The sequence below is a fragment of the Mus musculus genome, chromosome 15 (genome assembly GCF_000001635.26).
Source record: "Mus musculus strain C57BL/6J chromosome 15, GRCm38.p6 C57BL/6J".
Classification (NCBI taxonomy): Eukaryota; Metazoa; Chordata; class Mammalia; order Rodentia; family Muridae; genus Mus; species Mus musculus.
In genome coordinates, this window is record NC_000081.6 from 74591897 (window position 1) to 74611781 (window position 19885).

The following is a 19885-nucleotide window of genomic DNA, read 5'->3' on the forward strand; positions in this document are numbered from 1 at the left end:
ATCAAGTCGAGAACACGGCAGCATCCAGGTAGGATGAGCTGAGAGTTCTACATCTTCATCTGAAGGTGGAATATTCCAGACAGCTAGGATGAGGGTCTTATAGCCCACACCCAGTGACACATCCACTCCAACAGGGCCAAACCTTCTAATAGCGCCACTCCCTGGGTGGAGCATATACAAACCATCACACTGTCTAGAGTGAAGAACCAGACTCAGGGTAACTAGAGGATGCTGCTGGTATGCTACAGGTCAGAAAGGGCTTTGCCTGCAATTCAGCTCTCCTGGCACCAGTTCCTGGATGCTCCCCCAATGAGCCTCTTTCCTAAGGGCACCAACACTATCCTTAGCTGCTGCTACCATCACAAGGCACTCTTTTCCTTTGGAGCCTCAGATGGCTGGGCCTCCAGAGAGATCTTCCTGGGTCTTCCTTGTGTGATTTGGCTGTCCTAGCCTCTCAGTACCCAGCTACCCTTTTTAGCAACCAGTCAGAAGTGAACCTGAGAGTACTCTCTGCCACCCTCTACCTGCCATCATTAGAACTACCTTGCCTTAGGAGATGTGGGACTTGGAATGATGGAGGTCACCATTGTGACTGGCACAGTGTTGGGGGCGGGTAACGTTGGTGGCAAAAGTTTGGTTTATAGACCTAGAACTGGAGATTTTACTGGTGATGAGCATGATAATGGTGATGGTGATAGTGATGATGGTGTTAGTGACTGTGATAGTAGTGATGGTGATAATGATGTAGTAAGGTTAACATAATAACGAAGGTTGTGCCACCATGGTAGTGGCGATGATGTCAGTGAGGTAATAGAGTAATGGTGAGGCTGGTGATGATGGTGGTGATGATGATGGTGACACTGGTAAGGCTGATAACAGCAATAGTGAAACATCAACAAATAGTCACATGGTCGCGGTAATGATGCTAGTGACAATGGTGGTGGTGGTCATGGTTGTGACTGACATTTGTTCTGGTGGTGCCAAAGACAGTAGTAGCTACTGTGATCGCTGTGTAAGGTAGTGATGCTGACGGGATTAGAACCTGGGTCTTACAGTTCACTGCTTCCTGGCTCCTATGGACTGGGGAATGTGAAGGAAGAAGGACACATGAGGACAATGAGTTTCTGCGTCAACTGGAGGTGCAGCCAGCAGAAGCAGCTGCCAGCAAGTACTGCGTTCTTATCAACACCCACACCCCTACAATCTGGAGGACGCCCCCCCCTCCTTACCTGCTTCTGTCTGCTCATTTCCACCTGTGACTAATGCAAGCGCTGCTGAGAGGGGCCTTAGAGATGCTCTACCCTTTCCCATAATGCCTTGCCTCTAGTCAGGCAGGAAACCTCTGTGCCAAAGCTCGACAGTGACCTTTCTTCCACTTCCTGGCCCCAACGTGGCAAAATGACTTACTACGAGCAAGTCCTTCTCATCTAACCCGTCTGCCTTGAGCTCTTGTCACATGAGGGCTCCTGTTGCCCAGGAAATGTCTACCCTTTGGTATTCTCCTTCACCCCATTCTCCTCCCCGAGCCCTGCTTCCCCTGGGCTGGTTCCTGATGGGGGCAAACATACAAGATGACACTGGCTCCTGGACCTGTTCCAGAATCTTCTGCTAGGTGGAATTTCCCTTCTTCAGCCTGCCCTCACCGCCCTGTGATGGCCTTGGGGAGTGGGGGCTGTGTTGGAGGATGAGGGCTAAAGAGATGCCAGCTCCCCGTGGCTTTCTAAACGCCCATGAGGCTATGGGGCAGCTGATGAAACACCCAAAGAGCCCAGAAACTGTCACTCTCAACTACCCCTTGGCTTTTTTGCATGGGCAGAGGTGGCCAGGTAATGATACTCTTAGATGTAAAGTTCTGTAGTCCTGGTTTGCTCAGTCCTCTGATCCTTTCTAGTGCCTTGGTCCTGAGGAACCAGCCTCCTGAGGAAGAGTCCTGGTGGAGGCATCTCAGACTTGGCTTCAGAGCACCTGCACATCGGGGTCTGAGCTGGGTGAATGCAGAGCAACCCTGCTAGGGGTGGTCTCTGCTGCCTCACTGGCCACCCAGGGATGACCAGGTAAAGAAAGTCACGTCTACTCTTCACCATGTCTCACATTCCCCCTCTGATTCTCAGGTCCCCTCCTGGGGCCACAAGTCCCTAAGGACTCCCAGGTCCCCAGATTTTTAATTCAAAGCTTCTTGGGTAGTCGAGAAGCTTCGGGCTCCCCTTTGTCAGGGCCTAAAAATAACCAGGCAGGAGGAACTCTGAGTAGCTCGCAAATGTGCCAGCCAGCACCCCACGCAGCGGAAGCACCTCCAAATAAGGCCTAGGCAAAGCGGAAGACAGCACGCAAGCTCCTAAGCTCTGACGTGGATTCCAGAACCTTCCCTCCCGCCCTGCACCCTCAGAGTATCCTCCAGAGCCCGTGTGACTCAGGGACCTAGGAGCCTGGTTTGTTCCGGGTGCCCAGAGCTTACTGGGCAATTCATTAAAGCAGTCTGCTCTTGGGTCCTGGAACTTGGAAGGCCAGTTTGGGGACTTTAGAAGCCTCTAGCTGGAGTCGTGAACTTAGTAGTATGAACTCTTAGGGCCATCAGTCACCTCATCTCAGTGACACTGTGTGAGCCCACACATGTCCCATAGGGTCTGGGAGCTTCCCCTCACCACCACTATGGACTCACTAGGAAATGGGACCAGATGGGTGTAAGGAGGCTGACATGGGGCGGGACAGTGACACACAGCTGTCCCTAAGCAGAGGAGGTGTTGCTGGGTTCCTTATGGCTTCCTGGGAACACCATATGTACTTCACTCAAGGATGGGGGAGGCTAGAGGCAGCCACCCCATTAACATCCTCCTGTTCTCTCTCTCTCTCTCTCCCTGGAGTTTCTGACAGAAGTATGGAGCTTCAAGCCAGGAGGACTCTGTGGCTAAGCCTCACTGAGTTCACCGTGGACATGGAGCTAGGACCACTCCTGACTGGTTAGCACCTTTATACACCCCACCTGCCCTCCATAGCAGCTGGTGCAACCCAGGCCCTGCTGAGGCTCAAGGATTCTCTCAGAGGCTCTTAACTCCCAATGGACAAAGACCAGAATGGGAGAAAGGGAGGGTGGACATGGGCAGGGGTGAGTAAGGAGTGAATTGGGCAGGGGTAAGTAGGGGTGAATGAATCAACAAAAGGGGTGTGACTCTTTCTTCATATGCCACGACTTTCTCTCAGTCCTCCCACATCTGCAACAAGCACCCATCCCAGACTTTGCTAAGACCTCCCTCTCAACAGCCTGGGATGGCCTGGCCCCACCCCTCACTCAGCCCTGGTCTATCTAAACTCGCTAAATGCCTCCTACCAGGCTGATTCTCTCAAGACATGGACCTTGAACCAAACACACAGAAAGATGGGCTCAGAGGAGGCTCTTGCCAGCATAGTGGCTGAGAGGGACCCTGGAGCACAGGACACTCAGGCTCCTGTGAGAGTGGGCTCCTGGTGGAGACTCTCAAGAAGGGGTCCATGAGGACTGAGTCTTCCCTGTTCGGTCATCATGTGCTGAACTAAATGGAGGGATGGTAAGGGCAGATATTTGTAAGAGCTTCCAGCACCCTGAGGGGAGGGCCATTAATTACCATTGCTCTACTTTGTAAAGGAGGAAACTAAGGAAGAGGGTGGGTGGGGACACCCAGTCAAAGGTGAAATTAAGCCAGTGGGGTGCAGACAGACTCTGCTCTCTACTCTTCTATCCCCACAGCATGTCTCCTGTCATATGTAATAGAGCTGGGGCCACACACAATTTCCATTTCCAGATGGACCAAAGCAAGAGTTAAGACAGGTGCTGATCTGGGCCCGGGGTTTTCATGGACTCTCAAATAAGAAGTGTGTTTGACCAAGGCGGCTCAGCACAGGATCAGACAAGAGAACGCAGTCACCCTTCCCAAGCCACTCACATCCCAGCGCCCCAGCCGTCCCACTTCCTGCTTCTGCTGGCTTCAGACCCCTCCTGATCGCCCATCCTCGAGTCCCCACTGGACCCTTCACCCAAGGCTGTCCCCACCCTACGCTCTTCCACAGCACCCCTTAACCAAATCTGTCTCAGCAATTAATTACTTCTCTGTGCAGGCTTCGGGCTTCGGGGGCTTTTTTTTTTTTTTAAGTCAATTATTTCATGTGATGTCTTTGGGAATCTACCTTGGCCACATTTCCTGGCAGGGCTCATAATAACCTCTTGTTACTCTCAGAACTGCTGACATGTCTGGTCCCTTTTGTCAGCCCGGAGATTTGGGAACTGTGCTTTCTCTGAGTCACCTTGCTTAGGAAGTAGCTGCGTGCCCTCTGGGTCCCTGTGCTAATCCTTGTGTGTCACTTCCTTCTTTGCCTTAGCAAGGTAGTGAAGGCAGACAAGCAGCTCAAGTTGGATCCCTCCCACATGAGCCGTTAGCCTCTCTGAGTGTCTAATATAAGCATCTTAGGCCACCAGCTTCTCTCAACGTGTCACTTGAGTTCCATCCTACAGGTTCCCGTACACATTATTTTTATCATTCAGTTGTAATTATTCTTCTAATTTTAACAAGACTCTGTCCTTGGGTAGACAAGTTCTTTTATACACATTTTAAGAATTCTAAACTGTAGGGTTTTAGAAAAAAACCCATTATCTCTCAGTTTATAATTTCTTTTTTGTTTTACTGACAGGGTGTTTCTTCTTAGGTACCCCAGGTAGTCTGGACCTGATCAGAGGGGATACTTTCACCCCTCTAAGTGCTAGGATCAGAGGCGTACACCCCAACTTGTGAGTCCTGATTTAACTATCATTCCGGTAGAATGCGGTCTGTATGACAAATGCTCTGTTGCATAAGATATGACCATTCTCATGAATATTCAATGCACATTTTCTCAGCCCAGAGTAGAGTCACTGCCATGTTCAGGAAGTCTAGATGGTCAATTTTATGGCTCAAATCTATACTTCTGTGATCTATTAAAATCGGGTTCCTGTCTTTGCTTTTTTCACACACACACACACACACACACACACACACACACACACACACTTGGCTCCTGGGACTTGTGGAGTCTTGGGGGTGATGAATGTCCTTGGTAGGCTAATGTGAAGGTTGCTAGCTGGGAGTTCTTCCACAGCCTGAGGAAGGTAGCTGCTCACAGGAAAGCCCACCGACAGGACTAGGGAGTGGAGACTGCCAGTCTCCCGAGACATCCAGGAAGGGAGAAAGGACTAACAGTGAAGGTTAAATTGACCCCTGGTGGCCAAACAATTATTTGGCATAGATGTTTTCTAGAGGCTGTGGTTCAAGATCAAGGTGTGTGTGTGTCTGGCTTCTTCCCCGGAGGTCTGTCTTCTTGGCTTACGGATGGCTAATCTTCTGCTGCTCTGCCTGATGGTTTACTAGCCATGCCTACATGCTGTCACCCCCATGAGACTCCTAAAGGACAAAGGTCAGGAGGCTTCCAAGTAAATATTGCACCTAAGAAGGGGCTGAAAGCCAGAGGTAGGGGATGGGAGCTAGTTGCTCTGAAAGCCCCAGAGGACTGTCTATAGCTGGGCATCTTAGAGGATGGAGCCCTCAGCCCGCCGGGTCTGACCCTGTCCAGGTGCAAGGTGTGGGAGGGAATCGAAATGAAGGGCACCCAGCTACTAAGGACACAGCCGGTGCTCCTCTCTGGTGGCAGAAGTGACTAGTCAGCCAGGAGACTCTTTCCTGCTGTTTTTCTCATAACCTTTTGGGATTTTTTTGTATCCGTTCAACCATTCAGTGACTGCAAAAGACATATGGAAAATTCCCACTGTCGTAGTGGAAAATTCCCTGCAGTCCTGTCAAAGGCTGCTCTGTGTGTTTTGAGGAATGCAAGGATCCAGGCTGTGTCAAAGAGGCACACACACACACACACACACACACACACACACACACACACACACACCACTCCCAACAGCTCAAGGATCTCAGAACCTTGCTCTGGTCCCTGGCCTCAGCCAGCAGAGCAGACTCTATCTGCTGTTTCAGCCCTGAATTTAATAACTCTGCAAGTGGGACACTATTGTCTCATTTCTGTTGGCAGTGTAAGGTGCTACCTATGTGTGGGCTTCGTCTGAGGTCACTGGCTGGGATCCCAGGCTGGTCTCATGAGACATAAGCTTTCAAGACTGCAGTGAGTAGTTATTGGATTGTTATTGATCTCTCTCCCTCCCTGCCTCCCCTCTTCCTCCCCCAAGCCCTCTCTTCTTCCCCAAACCCTCCCTCCCCAAACCCTCCCTCCCTCAGTCTGTCTCTCTGCTGTTAAAGACTGAGTTAACCACAGCCACCTACTTCTACTATTGACCTACTATTGACCCCAGGCTTTCTTTGTGCCCCTACAGTCCTGCCCAAGCCTGCAAGGAGCTATTTGATTTTGTTGATGTGTGGCTCCTATTTAAAGACTTCTTTGCAGTTTTGGTGGCCATTCCAGGCACAGAGAAAAGTGCAAAGAGAGTGTGGCAAGTTTGGTGGCCCTTTCCCAAGCGTCCCCTCCCACTAGCACCTTACATAATAACCAGGGCCCAGTGATCAAAGCACAGCTCATTTCAATATTGCTCTATATCTTAACCCATATCTAAAAATTTTCCACTAAGCACATTTTAAAAGCCGCCCATCTGGTTGTTACGTGTGCATCCGATCTGTTACTTCTTCCTCTTTTCCTCTCTCAATATGGGTTATTTTAATAAGAATACATATAGCCAAGCACACAGCTCAAATTACACAGGGCTATACTCAACAGCTTTCTCTACACATGGTGATGAACTCGACCATAGGTTCTTGGGTTCCACCATTTCATTCAAGTGCAGCAGGGCACCATTCATATATACTGTAAACTGTGCATTTGGAGTGTTCAATGAGCTTGCTCAAGTGTATGCTTCTCTGTGATTGGGTAACTGTAGCAAAGGGCAGGACAAAGAATAGTGTCCCAAGCCTCCAATTCGTTTTCCCATCAAATCCTCCCCTGGGAGCCTGGCCTGGTTTTCCTTAATTCTGCAACACTGTAGTTGAACCCAGGGCCTCATGCTTGGTAGGTGGACATCCCATCACTGAGCCGTCTCCTACTTGCTCTCTCAGCCTTGAGTCCGGGGTGCAGAAAGCTTCCCGCACTGGCCTGGAATAAATGATCCTCTAGCCTCAGCCTTCCAGTCTCTGGGCTTGCATAGTTGGCAGCCTTTACAGGCAGGCGTCTTCGGTTTCTGTGCACACATGTAGATGCATGTAGAGACCAGGGAAAGGCACCTAGTATCTTCCTCTATTGCTCTCTCCACATTATATTATTATTATTCTTTATCATTATTATTATTATTATTGTTGTTGTTGTTGTTTGTTATTATTATTACTATTATTGTTATTGTTATTGTTATTATTATTATTATTATTATTATTATTATTATTATTATTATTATACTTCCACTAAATCTAAGCTCACTGTTTGCCTAGTAAGCTCTGGGATCAGCCTGCCTCCACAACACTGGAGTTACCATGGTGTGTGCATGGCCATACCTGGCTTTCACGTGGATGCTGAATTTAAACTCAGCCCCTACCCCCTTGTTCTTGCCCATGGCACCATCTCCCCAACTCTAGGCTGGTGTTTTGCTTTGTTCTGTTTTAACCTCAGAATCTGCATATAAGGCTTAGCATGTTGCCTGTTTTAGCAAACAATGGCTCACTATTTGAACACAACATGTCAATTCAGTCTGCTACTAAGAGGTATCTTGATTGCATCTAGATTGGTTGGGGAAGTTAAGAAACTGTTATCAAAAGCCTTTTTTTCCCTCCAGTATGGTCATAGGCTTTCACCTCCTTCAGGTAAACCCCTTGGACCGTAATGTCTAGACCAGAAGGTCAAGGCTGTATTTAGTTGGTCTGCCTCAGAGGCCACATCACCTGCCTTCCCTCACCATGTGTGTCTAGCTGTCTCCTACCATCTTACAACACACAGGGTGCCTAGTACTCTCTCTCTCTCTCTCTTTTAACTTCTTTCTTCCATTTTTCCCAGCTCGGGGCCAACCTCTTCCTCTTCCAAGCAACGTCTGTGAAGAGATCTAACACTGGGGTGAGGGGTGATCTTTGCGTGTTGACTCCTAAGGACTCATTGCTAAAGTCTAGGATAGGTTTTAGTTTTGCATTTTCTCTAACATCCATTCTGACGGTTTGGGGGTTGGAAACAGCGTCTAATCCTTTAGTCTAGGTTAGCCTGGAACCTATTGTGTAGTCCAGGCTGGCCCCCGTCTCATGGCACTCCTCTTGGCTCAGTCGCTCAAGGGTTAGAATTACAGCTGTGAGCCGCCACTACCCCTACACAGACACTCTCATAACTTCATTTTTAAATTCAAAACAAATTAACCTTTATTTTTAGTTTATGTGTGTGGGTGTTTTGCTTGTGTGTATGTCTGTGCGCTAAGTGTGTGCCGTGCCTACAGAGTTCAGAAGAGGGTGTTGGGTCCCCTAGAACTAAAGTTACAAATGATTGTGAACCACATGCATGGGCCAGGAAGTGAACCTGGGTCCCTGGAAGAAGCAACAGGTGCTCTAACCCCTGAGCCATCCTTCCAGCCGTGTTCCCAGTTTGATAACTTTTGGGCAAGAAGAAAGTTCAGAGGATGCGGTACAACGAGCTGTACCACAATGCCCCTCTTCCTTTGTTCACGCTCAGGGAACGGCACACCAGACTCCTCCTGGGTTCTAGTGTCTCTGCCCCTCAGCTTGTCTCCAGTCAACACCTCTGCTTTGGGCCTTTTTTCTGACCAGTTTCTGTTTGATTATTCTGTTTTCTTTCTGCTCTGCCTACGTGATTCTTTTCTGGATCCTGTCTGATATTTTTTTTTCCTGTCTTGTTTCTCTGTTTGGTTCTCATTTTTCTGCTTGATCCTTCTGTCCTTCCCCTGTCCCTCTGTACATGTGTCATCAGTGTTCTGTGGCAATGTCTCTGTTTCCTGTCCACTGCATTACATCTTAGAGCAATGGTGACAAAGGGATGTGTAAAATCTTTGAACATTCTCCCTCGGGACCCTGCCTCGCCTGGCCTGGAATCTGTCACGTGTCCTTTCCCTTGCAATTGTCGAGGCTTTCCAGAGTCTCTATAGGTTATTTAATTTTAGATTGCAGAACTGGCTTTCCAAATGGGAGCTTTAGATTCTTGGTTCTATGAGGCATCTGTGCAACTAGTCATCTCCTGGTTCAGGGGTCAAGGAGGCAAAGGGAAAACAGAAAAGCAAGGGCATCCCCTGCTTTCTCAGTCCCTACACCTGCCTCGGAGGTCTGTGTCTTCAGTGCTGGTATTGCTCAATTCAAGATTTCCCAAGGCTGGAGCACCAGACAGAAGCAAAGGAACATTCACTCCCTAGAGGAGTCATCTCTAGCTCCTGGACCACAAACAGGTAGCACCGCCTGAAGCTTTTTCTGTCTGCACCTGATGGTTATGTCTAGGTTTTAGATAGCTTTTGAGTATTGGTCAAGGAATACCAGAGGGAAAGTGAGACCTGAGACCAGTCCAGAGCACTTTGCAACTGTGCAGTGCATGGGATATAGCTGCATCCAGCAGGAGAGATGTTTTTGTCTATCAGACCCCTCTCGCTGCCTCATGATGTTTTGTGTATGCATTCCCCATGCTTTCTCCAATTACTTCAAACTTGATCTCGCCAGCATCCCTGATGGACACAGCCTCACACAGGCCAGCTGTAGCCTGGTGTGAGAACTCAGGAGTTGGACCACCAGCCAACGATGTTCTGCGGTCTTCGTCAGGCCATGTGGCATCAGGCTGTGCTCCAGTTGTACTCTGCCATGATGTACCCGCAGCCTCACCCACAACAGCCATCAGCCTGTCTGACTTACCAAAGAAGTGCAGAGGGATCTGGGGCTCTGTTGCAGGCATAGTGCCCCTCATGGTCCCCAAGCTTCTGTTTCTTTTCCTATATCTGTTGGCCCTGGGTCTTCTGTAAACTGTCCCCTGTGTTCTTGACCCGTTCCTCTGCTGGAGTTGCTGCTTCTCTGGGCTTGTGTCTTCTGTAACCCACCTATATTGGTTCCCTCTCTCCTCGCTGTGACAGAAACCTGACGAAATCAGCTTGAGGAAGGAAGGGATTTAGTAAGTCTCACAGTTCGAGGCAGACAGTTCACTATGGACGAAATGACCCAGGAGGCAGGAGTATGATGCAGTTAGCCAGTCACACTGCCACCCACGGCAAGGAAGCAGAGCCCAGTGCTGGTGCTAAGCACGCTCTCTCCTTTTAGTCCAGTCTGGGACCCCAGTTCTCAGATGGTGTCACCCCCATTCAAGGTGGGTCTTTCTTCCTCTACTAAACCTTTCTGATACATCTTCACAGACACATCCTGATGTGTGTTTCCATGGTGATTCCAAGTCAAGCTGGCAGCAGCATCCAGCCTCATAGCTGTTGCTGCGGTTTCTTCACGCCATCCATGTATCTGTCAGCAGCCGCACACCCTGTGGCGGTGATACTTCCCAGGATGTTGGGTTGCTAGGATTTTTTGGTTTGGTTTTGTTTGCCCTAGATTTTCATTTTCATTTTGAGGAAGCCACGTAGCTCAGGTTGCCTGAAACTTGTGACCATCCACCTGCCTCGACCTCCTAAGTACAGGAACAGTTTGTGCCTTTGGAGTTTGCTCCACATGGCCACAGGTGACATCAGTCTTCCCCGCCGACGCTGATACCTTGGAAGCTATTCTTCGTGCGGCCGATCTTAGCCTGTGCTGGCTTTAGTGAAGCATTCTGGGAGAAGCAGGCAGTTCTGTTTTCTGAGGGCGTGGACAGCCCTTCAATTCCTGGCTAAAGGGACACTGAAATAATTCTGTCTCCATCACTTTTGCCTTTCTGATTGAAACTTAAGTGTTCATATTCCAGGGCAGCCATTAAGAATGTCACTGTACTCTCTCCCAGTTGACATCACCTCAGCTCCAAAGCTGTCTGTTATTCCTGGGGATGGGGTGGGGGAAGGGGAAGGGGAAGGGGGAGGGAGGTGTCTCTTCCTTTCTAGCCATTTTCTTTTTTTTTTTTTTTAAATATTCTTTATTACGTATTTTCCTCAATTACATTTCCAATGCTATCCCAAAAGTCCCCCATACCCTCCCCCCAACTTCCCTACCCACCCATTCCCATTTTTTGGCCCTGGCGTTCCCCTGTACTGGGGCATATAAAGTTTGTGTGTCCAATAGGTCTCTCTTTCCAGTGATGGCCGACTAGGCCATCTTTTGAAACATATGCAGCTAGAGTCCAGAGCTCCGGGGTACTGGTTAGTTCATAATGTTGTTCCACCTATAGGGTTGCAGATCCTTTTAGCTCCTTGGGTACTTTCTCTAGCTCCTCCATTGGGGGCCCTGTGCTCCATCCAATAGCTGACTGTGAACATCCACTTCTAGTGTTTGCTAGACCCCGGCATAGTCTCACATGAGACAGCTATATCTGGGTCCTTTCAGCAAAATCTTGCTAGTGTATGCAATGGTGTCAGCGTTTGGAAGCTGATTATGGGGTGGATCCCTGGATATGGCAGTCTCTAGATGGTCCATCCTTTCATCACAGCTCCAAACTTTGTCTCTGTAATTCCTTCCATGGGTGTTTTGTTCCCAAGACCTTGCATTCTTTACATTGCTTTCTGTTACTTGGTTTATATCCCTCTCCTTGTGATTATGGACTTAAGTATCTTTTCTGTTTTGGCGAGTTTCTCAGGATTTCATTTTTTTCTCTTTAGCCCTTTCTGGTGAGATAATGTCTGTCTTGTCTAATATTTCTTCACACATGGCTGTTTTAACTGCTGTTCTGTTCATTGTGGTATTTCAAGTTCGTGGGAGCCGAAATCTGCTGAGACGGCTCTCAGCTCCTATGGTGAGGCTACGGATCTTCTGCCTCTAAATGACTGTCAGGCATCCACGTGTGGTTTACCCTGTTGTCTGTACAGAGATGGTCTATGGTGGGAGCACCTCACTGCAGGGAAGCTCTGTCCCTTCCTCTTGGAAATGGGTGAGTGCTTCTTGTTCCCACTCCTTTCCACTTCCCTTATGGAGTGATCTGTGACCACAGCTAGCAGACCCAGAGAGGGGCAGTGAGGCAAGAGCAACAGGAGATCATGGAGACCTCAGACAGTGAGTAAGTACAAGAAACAGACTTCTCGGGAGTAGGCTTCAGGAAGAAGCTCTCTTAACTGGGGCAGGGAGCAAAGGCTTTTTAAACCTTTGTGGGTGAGTAGGGGCTATTGGGTGAGCGCATTAAACCTTTAGGGGTATGTAGGGGCTTATTGAGTAGGTGTATTAAGCCATTGGGGTGCATAGGAGTTATTGGGGTGGAGGTACAGCATTGGGGGGGGCAGGGTACTGAGGATTCCTCATTTGCATAAGGAGGAATTCCAGGTGCTTGCCTTATAAGAAGAGGGGAAGTTTAACCTGACTGTAACTATGTGACTTCCTCTGGTGTGGGTAAAGAACTCTGTGCACAGAACACACAGATCTAAGGCAGGGGAGGGAGTCATCCCACTTTCTACCTCTCTTGAGATAAGATCTCTGGGGTTAGACAGGACTTGACCCCACTCCTGCTCCAGACCGGCTCCTCTGGCTCTATGGCTCCCTGGCCCCACAGGTGCTGCAATGTTGAGGAGCCTTTGGTGTTAGCCTAGTGTAGCCTGTGGAAGCCAGGGCCTGTCTTCTAACCCCAGCGCCATGAACTCATCAGTCCTCAGAGACCCTGGAGTTCTCAGTGCCTTCACTCGCCGTTCTTATACCAGCTCATTGTCTGATGGCTCTTTAAGCCTCTTTAAGCCTTTAGAATTTTCCAGCAACACATAAAAATACAGGTATTGTAATGTGCCCAAGGTGGAGGGAGGCATATTGTTATACTTTAGTGGAACCTTCTATCACACACACACACTGTCAAAGCTGCCTCTACCCGACCCATACCCCCAACAGGCTCATGTCCCTACTTGTCCCCTGGTGCTCTGTAAGGGCATGACCTTCCCTTTCCTAGCCCAGCCTCTTGTGGGCATAACCCCTAGCCGTGGGCTGCCCTCCTCATGCTTTCTCTGCTCTTGGCTCCCACGGCCCACCCAGCCTCCAACCTGGCTGCTCATTCTGAGTGTTGTTTGCAAAGACCTCGTGCTTCAGCCGCACCAAGATTTGTAGTGTCTATGTGCACTGTTGCGAATAGAGCTCCGGCCCTGGCATCACCTGCTGGGAAGGGCCGGGAGCTGGACAGGCCTTCTCTGAATTTAGGACTGACTCAGAAATTCTGGCTCTAGAGGGCACCTAGAGCCATTTCAGCTCCTTCCTGTTTCTCATTTCTCCCCACTCCTGTTGCCTCCCCTTAACTCAGTCTCAACCTCTTCCACGGCCCACCCCTTTGGGGACATGGGAGTTTCTAGTAACTTCTGAGCATCTGATGTGACTTGCCACTTCTAGCCTGAGCCACTCAATACATTTGAGCATCTCTTAGGAAGCTATGTGCCCTTGAAAAGCCACACCCAAGGCACTGGCTGGCTCTACATTCAGTTTTTCATCACTGTCGGGTGGCTTTGATCCAAGAACACCCTGACTCTAACCTGGTAGCCTCCACTATCCTAATGCCACTGTGAGAGGCAAGGGCACTGGGCATAACTGAAGGACCTAGATGGGCTTGGAGAAAGGGGACTTTGCCAGAGACGATGGGTATGCACAGGGGAACCACACAACAGCAGAGAAGCAGTCAAGCTGAGTATGAGAGGGGTATCCCCAGGAGTCTGGAAGTTCCATCAAGGTATAGATGTCAGCTAAGCTAAGCAAAGGCCCTTGGCAAATGTAAGAGGTTCAGTGGCCACAAGAGAGCGGTAGGTGTCAAAGCAGGTTCACATAAGACCAACCCGAGGGCAGATGTAGATGGATGTAGATCGGCAGATGAATAAGGTAGGCAATAGGCCAAGTGGGCACTTGGGACAGCCTAGCCTGGCTGAGGAGAAGTGAGGCTTGGGGAACAGGATGCTGAAGGCTCTGGGAGTCTTAAACTCTTCTTGGGGTGTGGCAGCACCTGCTCTGAAGGCCCTAATTCTTGCTGCCCATTGGAATGCTATGGCAACTTCTGGAGCTCTGAGTCTTGAGCCCTTCCCACTGGACAGCCTATGGAATTAAGATTAAGCAGAGAAGCGGGCCTGGCACACGTCTGGTGAGAGGCCAGAGATACTCTGAGGCATTTAATAAAGATAGGACTCAACAAAGACAAAAATAAGAACAATCGCAGGTGCAGCTAGTCTTGAACATAGTAAGATAGCTCCACGGCATCATTCCAGTAGTTCAGGTAGAACCTTCGGGTCCTGGAGTCCGTGTCATGGCGGAGGGCCTCCAAACCTGCAGCAGAGCCCACATTGTCTCACCAGGAGCTCACTGAAGAGCTCAGGGTGCCAGTGAACCCACAGTCTGGAGGGAAAAGTAAGCCCCCCACCCCGGAGAGGCATCTCCCCCCACAGAAAGCTCCTGCAAGTGTCAGGCAAGACAGACCCCAGCCACCCCGAGGGTACAAAGGCTCCGCTTGCTCACAGTTCTTAAGGAAGATCACATCTTTCTTTCTCAAGTATATGCATAGGTCATTGAAATAGTCCTGAAGCAATGCCCCTGGATGTCAAGGATGTGGTTAGCAGCTGCAACCCTTGTCCACCGAAACAGAGCGCTGGCCCGTAGGGACATCCCACCCCCTCGATAGCCAAATCTACTACTGTCCCTGCAGTGGACGCAGGACCATCCACTGTGGCAGCCAAGGCAGGGGGATACCAGGGATGGGGATTGAGGCTGCTGGGTTAGTCCCTACCGATGAACTTCATGGCTGCCAGCTTCACTGTCATGTGGGAACTGTCCAGATACGTCAAGGCCTGACTGAGGAACTGCTGGTAGTTGCCGACATTGCTTTCTAGCTGAGGAGAGAAGAGAGGGCCTATGAGCATATTGAAGGTCTGTGTGCTACCTCACTTCAGGGACGTGGCTTTCCTGAGGGACCCCGAGAGCCTGGAAGAGAGGAGGGCGGGCATCTGAGTCCCCTAGAGGATAGACAAGGGTGGCTGGTGGCGATGGCCCAGTTCCTTCATTCAATCCAGTGAGGGGAGTCCATGCCAAGGACGGGAGCAGCCATATGTGTGACTCTTCCCAATCTCACCCTGGACACCGCCCAGGGTACCTCTGTGCATCCCTGCCTGGTTGCCATCTCACCACAAACGAAAAGCTTTATGCCCCACACTCCCAACCCCCCAGAGTCCCCTGCAACGCCTATGTCATGAAGAGGAAAGGCAGGCCCATCACTGGCAACTTCTGTATCCTGACCTTCTCTGCTGTTGAGGGAGCAAAGCTGCCTTCGGGGCTTTCTCTAGGCACTTACATTGGGGTGTCGTTATCATGCATTGCAGACATGACACAAGTGCCTGTGTCACTATGGGCTCTGCTGCTCCGTGGCCTTCAATGGCCTTTCCATTTCTAACTGCCCAGACTCATGTCCTCCCTGCTACAGGTTATAAACCTTTTCTGTTTCCTGGGCCCTAACTCCACCTGATATTTGAAGTTAGGGCCACATGAAACAGCTGGAGACTGCAGCCCTGGGTCTCTCAAGGGCCATGCTTCTACTGTCACTGTCATCAAGGTGCCACATGGTGTACTGCATGGGATGGATAAGCGGGCCGGGAGCTCAGCATCCCCACCCTGTCCAAAGATCACCTTGAGATCTTTGCAGCCACCGTTCTAGGCTTGCCCCTAGTGGCTGAACCAGAATCCATTGAAGCCTGAAGACTGAGGACAGGCCTGTCCTGCTTTGCCCATGTGACTTTGGTCCTATTCAAGAGGCCGGGATTGTGGCCTTGACAGCCTAGACCCAGCAGAACAGAATTACTGGGGCCAAAGAGTAAACTGGTGACTAGATAGCAAGGGGTAACATTTACTACTGGTCTCCCACTCCTGGGCCCTGCAGTGTATGGGCTCAGAGGCTCAGGTATATATCTGCCTTACATATGCACTTTGAACACCAGGGTGCACTGTGCCCTCAGAGGCCCTACTAGGCTGACACTATGTGCACATGGTGGAGACTCCCAGCCCTCCTTCATTATGAAGGGGGAAATGTTCCTCATAGAAGCCCAGTAATTAAACACCCTCCCCCTCAAGACCTCCTCCCTTCCCCACAACCTCCCCTCAGAAAGCTCGGAGGTGACTGTGCAGCCACCACACCTCTCTGTGCCCAGACCCTCCCCTGGAAAGGTGCCCAGGCCTTACCATGTAGATAAAAATGTCATTTGCAGCGCCCAGCCCTTGGCCCCATGCCAGCTTGCCAAACAGCTCCTTCCGGAACTCCCACTTTAACAAGATGGCACAGCGCAGGAAGGTGAACCTGGCCTTCTGTAAGTGGAGAACAGAGTGTCTATGCTCCGACCTGTTACCATCCCTCTCATCTCAGAGAGTCCTCAAGGAGAGGTCTCTGCAACAGTACCACCCCTGTGGGGGCACTGAAGGGGACATATCACCAGAGGAAGTGGCAACTCACACCCAACCCAGGCCTTTCCTGTTCTAATTCACATAGAACTTCCAGAAGAGCTGCCTCGGCCTCCTTCTGAAAAAAACCAGCCTGGAGTACCAGCCTTAGAGGGGTGAAGCTTTAATCTACGTTTGGAAAGGAACCTGACTTCCCACAGTGGATATGGGCCTGGGCTACATTTGGATTGTTAAATATAAAGTCTTACTCTTGGAAGCCTGGGAGAACTTATTCCAGGGCCAGAAGAGGCTAAGCTTGGCCTGTGGCTAGTGGATAGAGACTAGGCTAGCCCTAGGGAGAAACAGAGGCAGAGGATGGATCCAGGAGCTCAGGGTGCCTTGCAAAGGCATGGCCTATAAAACGCAAGGTCCTCATGACATGGCTAATCCCAAGGAGAGTTGCACAGCATTCCTTTGGCTTGGGGTAGTGCCACTTGGTAGGCAGGGTACAAGTAGGCACTCCAAGTTCAGCACACGCTCACACCACTGGCTGGGGAGTGCAGTCCTGATGCTGTTTGTATTCTGATGTTAATTCTGCTTCCTCAAGAGGGGCTGCCCACAATGAGCAGTCCATCACGTACTCAGGTGATCTCATGTGAACCATTTTAACTGGTCAGTAAAAGCTAGAGCCTGTGGTTGGACAGTGGAGGGGAAAGGTGGGACTGGAGGTTTGAGAGTGAGGGCAGGTAGAGAGGAGAAGAGGACGAGAGAAGAAGGAGAGAGGATGGAGAAAGAAGAGGAGAGGGAAACCCGCAATGGACCAGAACCACATGGCCAGGAGAAATGGCAAGTAGCAAGGGGTCTTATAGCTGGGGAATAAGCTATTATAGTATTAGCTCTGCCCAATTTAGGCATATAGATTATAATCATAATAACTGGATTGTCTGTTTGTTATATGGAATTATCGGGGTTGGAAATTCCAGCAACAGGGAGGGGGAAAGTAGAGGTACGAAGTCCCTGAATGCTGGACTTCTGCAGCTGATTTTAGATGGTGGTGTGGAGGTCTTCAGCCAGAAGAGGCAGCCCAAGGGCCGCATGGGATATGAGTGAAGAACCTGAAGCAGGTGGTTGAGGCAACGCCACCAAGACAGAGCCCACTCCTTTTCTCTGGTTACTGGGTTGGCCTACAAACCCAGCCCCAGTCCTCTGTCACCTAGATGGCCTCTCATGAACTCTAACCTCACTCTGGGCTCCATTGAGAAAGCTGAGCCCTCAAGTCCTGTTCTCCTTCAGCCTGGCTCTCATAGTTGCCCCAGCTGAGCTGGAGCACACTCACCATAGCTACTTCTTGGCAGGGATCAGCCATATTGAAGAGGAGGGGTACTGTAGCCTGAGAAGCCACATCCTTGAGGCTCTGCCTAAGCTTCTTGCCACCATAGTGGATGACATCTCCAAACAGGAAGATGGCACCTTCCCGAACCGCTGCCCTTTCCTGGGAGGGGAGACAGGTCTCCTGCTCAGGCATGCAACCATCCAGGCTTCTCCCCTCCCTCTCTTCACATGACTCCTGGTTGCCTCACTTTGGCCCTGTGCAGCTCAGGACCAGCCGTCATTGTCCCTAACCCCACAAACCAGTGGCCGCTCATCCTTCCTCAACCCCTTGAAGTCACTGGGTCCTATTGCACAATATGAGGAGTTCATATGGAGTCATTGGCCTGATAACTTGGGAGGCAGAATCCTGAGCATAGGACTCGGTACCTTCACAAACTTCAGCTAGTAGCAGTCTATGGAATCTTTATTCTCAGGTGGGTTCTGGGGATGTTCTGAGGACAGGCACTAGTTTCTGATTGCTATCTGCAGCCCTGCCTTGTCCTGTCCTGACAACCCAAATACCCTGCCCAGCTCACATCTGTGAACAGGCTGAGAAGGTGCTGGGCGATCTTGAGGCTGACAATTCCAATGCCCTGGGCACTTAGACAGTGCAGGAGGTGGCCCATGATCTTCATCAAGCCAGCAGGGTCCTTGAACTCAGGTTGTAGAAAGTTGTCCAACAGCTCCATCAACTTACTTCTTAGCAGAGTTGCCTGCAGGGAGACCACCGTCCTCCAGTAGGGCCCTTGACCAGTTTCTGCCAGCTGCCCCAGTGAAGCAGGTCATAGTTTTAGGCTGACACTGGAGCTTCTGGCCTGCTCAGGTGTGATCTACCCATATCTGAGTCAGTCCAGGTGGGGCAGAGGTCTGAGTGCTAAAGCTGGCTGTTCCCAAAACCACTCCCCACCTCCCCTACATGATGGACAGGAAAACAGACAAAACCACACCATGTGTCTGGAATAGGCCAAATCTGCAGCTGCATTCTAACCCATCATGAGGACCATCAGAACAGGCCTGCTCTGGGAAGTTCAAAAGGGTAGGATATTAGGTACCTGACAGAAGTTATCATCTGAAACAATTAAGCACAACCAACCTGGCTTGATGGTCTCTCTACCACCTTTCAAGGAGATACCCTTACAGACCCTTCCTTTGTGCCTAGCCCTCCCTGTGATCTTTCTGGGATGACAGAGGGTATATCTCTCAAGTTCCTCCACCCTCACCTTTTTAGGGTGCATCAGGGTGCTGCCCAGTCCCTTCAAGCTCATAGCCCGCACCATCTGGTTGCGACTAGAAAGGCCCAGGTTCAGGGAGTTGTACATGGTCTTCCAAGACATGTGCTGGGAGACATCTGGGCTGTTGAGAAACTGGGCAGGGGTTGGCACCATCAGCCCACCTGCTAACCACAGCTGGCAAGGAATCCGCCTGCCCCAGGCCATGAGAATGAAGTGAGACCTGAAGAAACACGTCTACCAGCAAGCATAGCTGACACACAAGGGTCAGACTTATATGCTTTATATCAGAGACAATGGAAGGGAAGTCCACTGGGGTGGATAGGGGACAGGCTGACCTCAGTGATGATGCAGATGCCCACAATGTTGTCTCGCTCTTCGCTGCTCTTCAGGGAGATGAGAGCCTGCCCCAAGACAGCCTTGATCTCGCAGTTATAGTGAGCCATGGCCCTATCACATGTAAGAAGCAGACCCAGAGTCCCAGAGGGCTCCATTCTCCAGCTAGGTCTCAGCACTGCCCAGAATTCTGAGTCTGGAGTGCAGGATCCAGTGTATGGAGAGTGGGCTGGGCTGCCATTCTACCCACTCCCAGGAAGAGGGTGCCCAAGCCAAGGGCTCACCTGGCCAAAAGGGTCACTCCCTTGGGGAAAGTTTCCAACTGCCCGAAGAGCTCCCAGCCCTGGATTAGCTTCACATCAGCAAACACTTCCCAGTATTCGGTGGTCCAGAAGAGGCCCTTGAGTGCTTCCAAGCAGATCCTGGGCAGGGTGGAATAAAACGGGTGCCTGAAACTTGTCAGCTGCTACCTACTAAGACTCCCGTTGTTCAGGACTCTTCCCTCTTGGACAGTTTGGGAACTCTGTCCCAACCCATCCC

At 50.4% G+C, this 19885-nt stretch overlaps 1 protein-coding gene across 9 annotated transcripts in view; it reads right to left on the bottom strand.

Annotated features, from left to right (window-relative positions):
* Window positions 1–14129: 14129 nt before the first annotated feature.
* Window positions 14130–19885, bottom strand: part of Mroh4 (maestro heat-like repeat family member 4) — a 30779-nt gene continuing 25023 nt past the window's right edge. For 6 of the 9 annotated variants that reach the window (XM_011245723.3, XM_006521352.3, XM_006521353.3 and 3 more), the window contains 9 exons: window positions 19630–19767; window positions 19348–19459; window positions 19001–19144; window positions 18317–18493; window positions 17746–17901; window positions 16215–16337; window positions 14773–14875; window positions 14505–14579; window positions 14147–14315 (listed from right to left, as the gene is read on the bottom strand). In XM_011245723.3, the coding sequence (XP_011244025.1) occupies window positions 14215–14315; window positions 14505–14579; window positions 14773–14875; window positions 16215–16337; window positions 17746–17901; window positions 18317–18493; window positions 19001–19144; window positions 19348–19459; window positions 19630–19767 (1129 nt within the window). In that variant the 3' untranslated portion in view covers window positions 14147–14214. Of the gene's footprint in view, window positions 14316–14504; window positions 14580–14772; window positions 14876–16214; window positions 16338–17745; window positions 17902–18316; window positions 18494–19000; window positions 19145–19347; window positions 19460–19629; window positions 19768–19885 lie in introns of all 9 variants that reach the window. The other 3 variants (XR_003951423.1, XM_011245722.1, NM_001177437.1) reach the window with 2 other exon arrangements.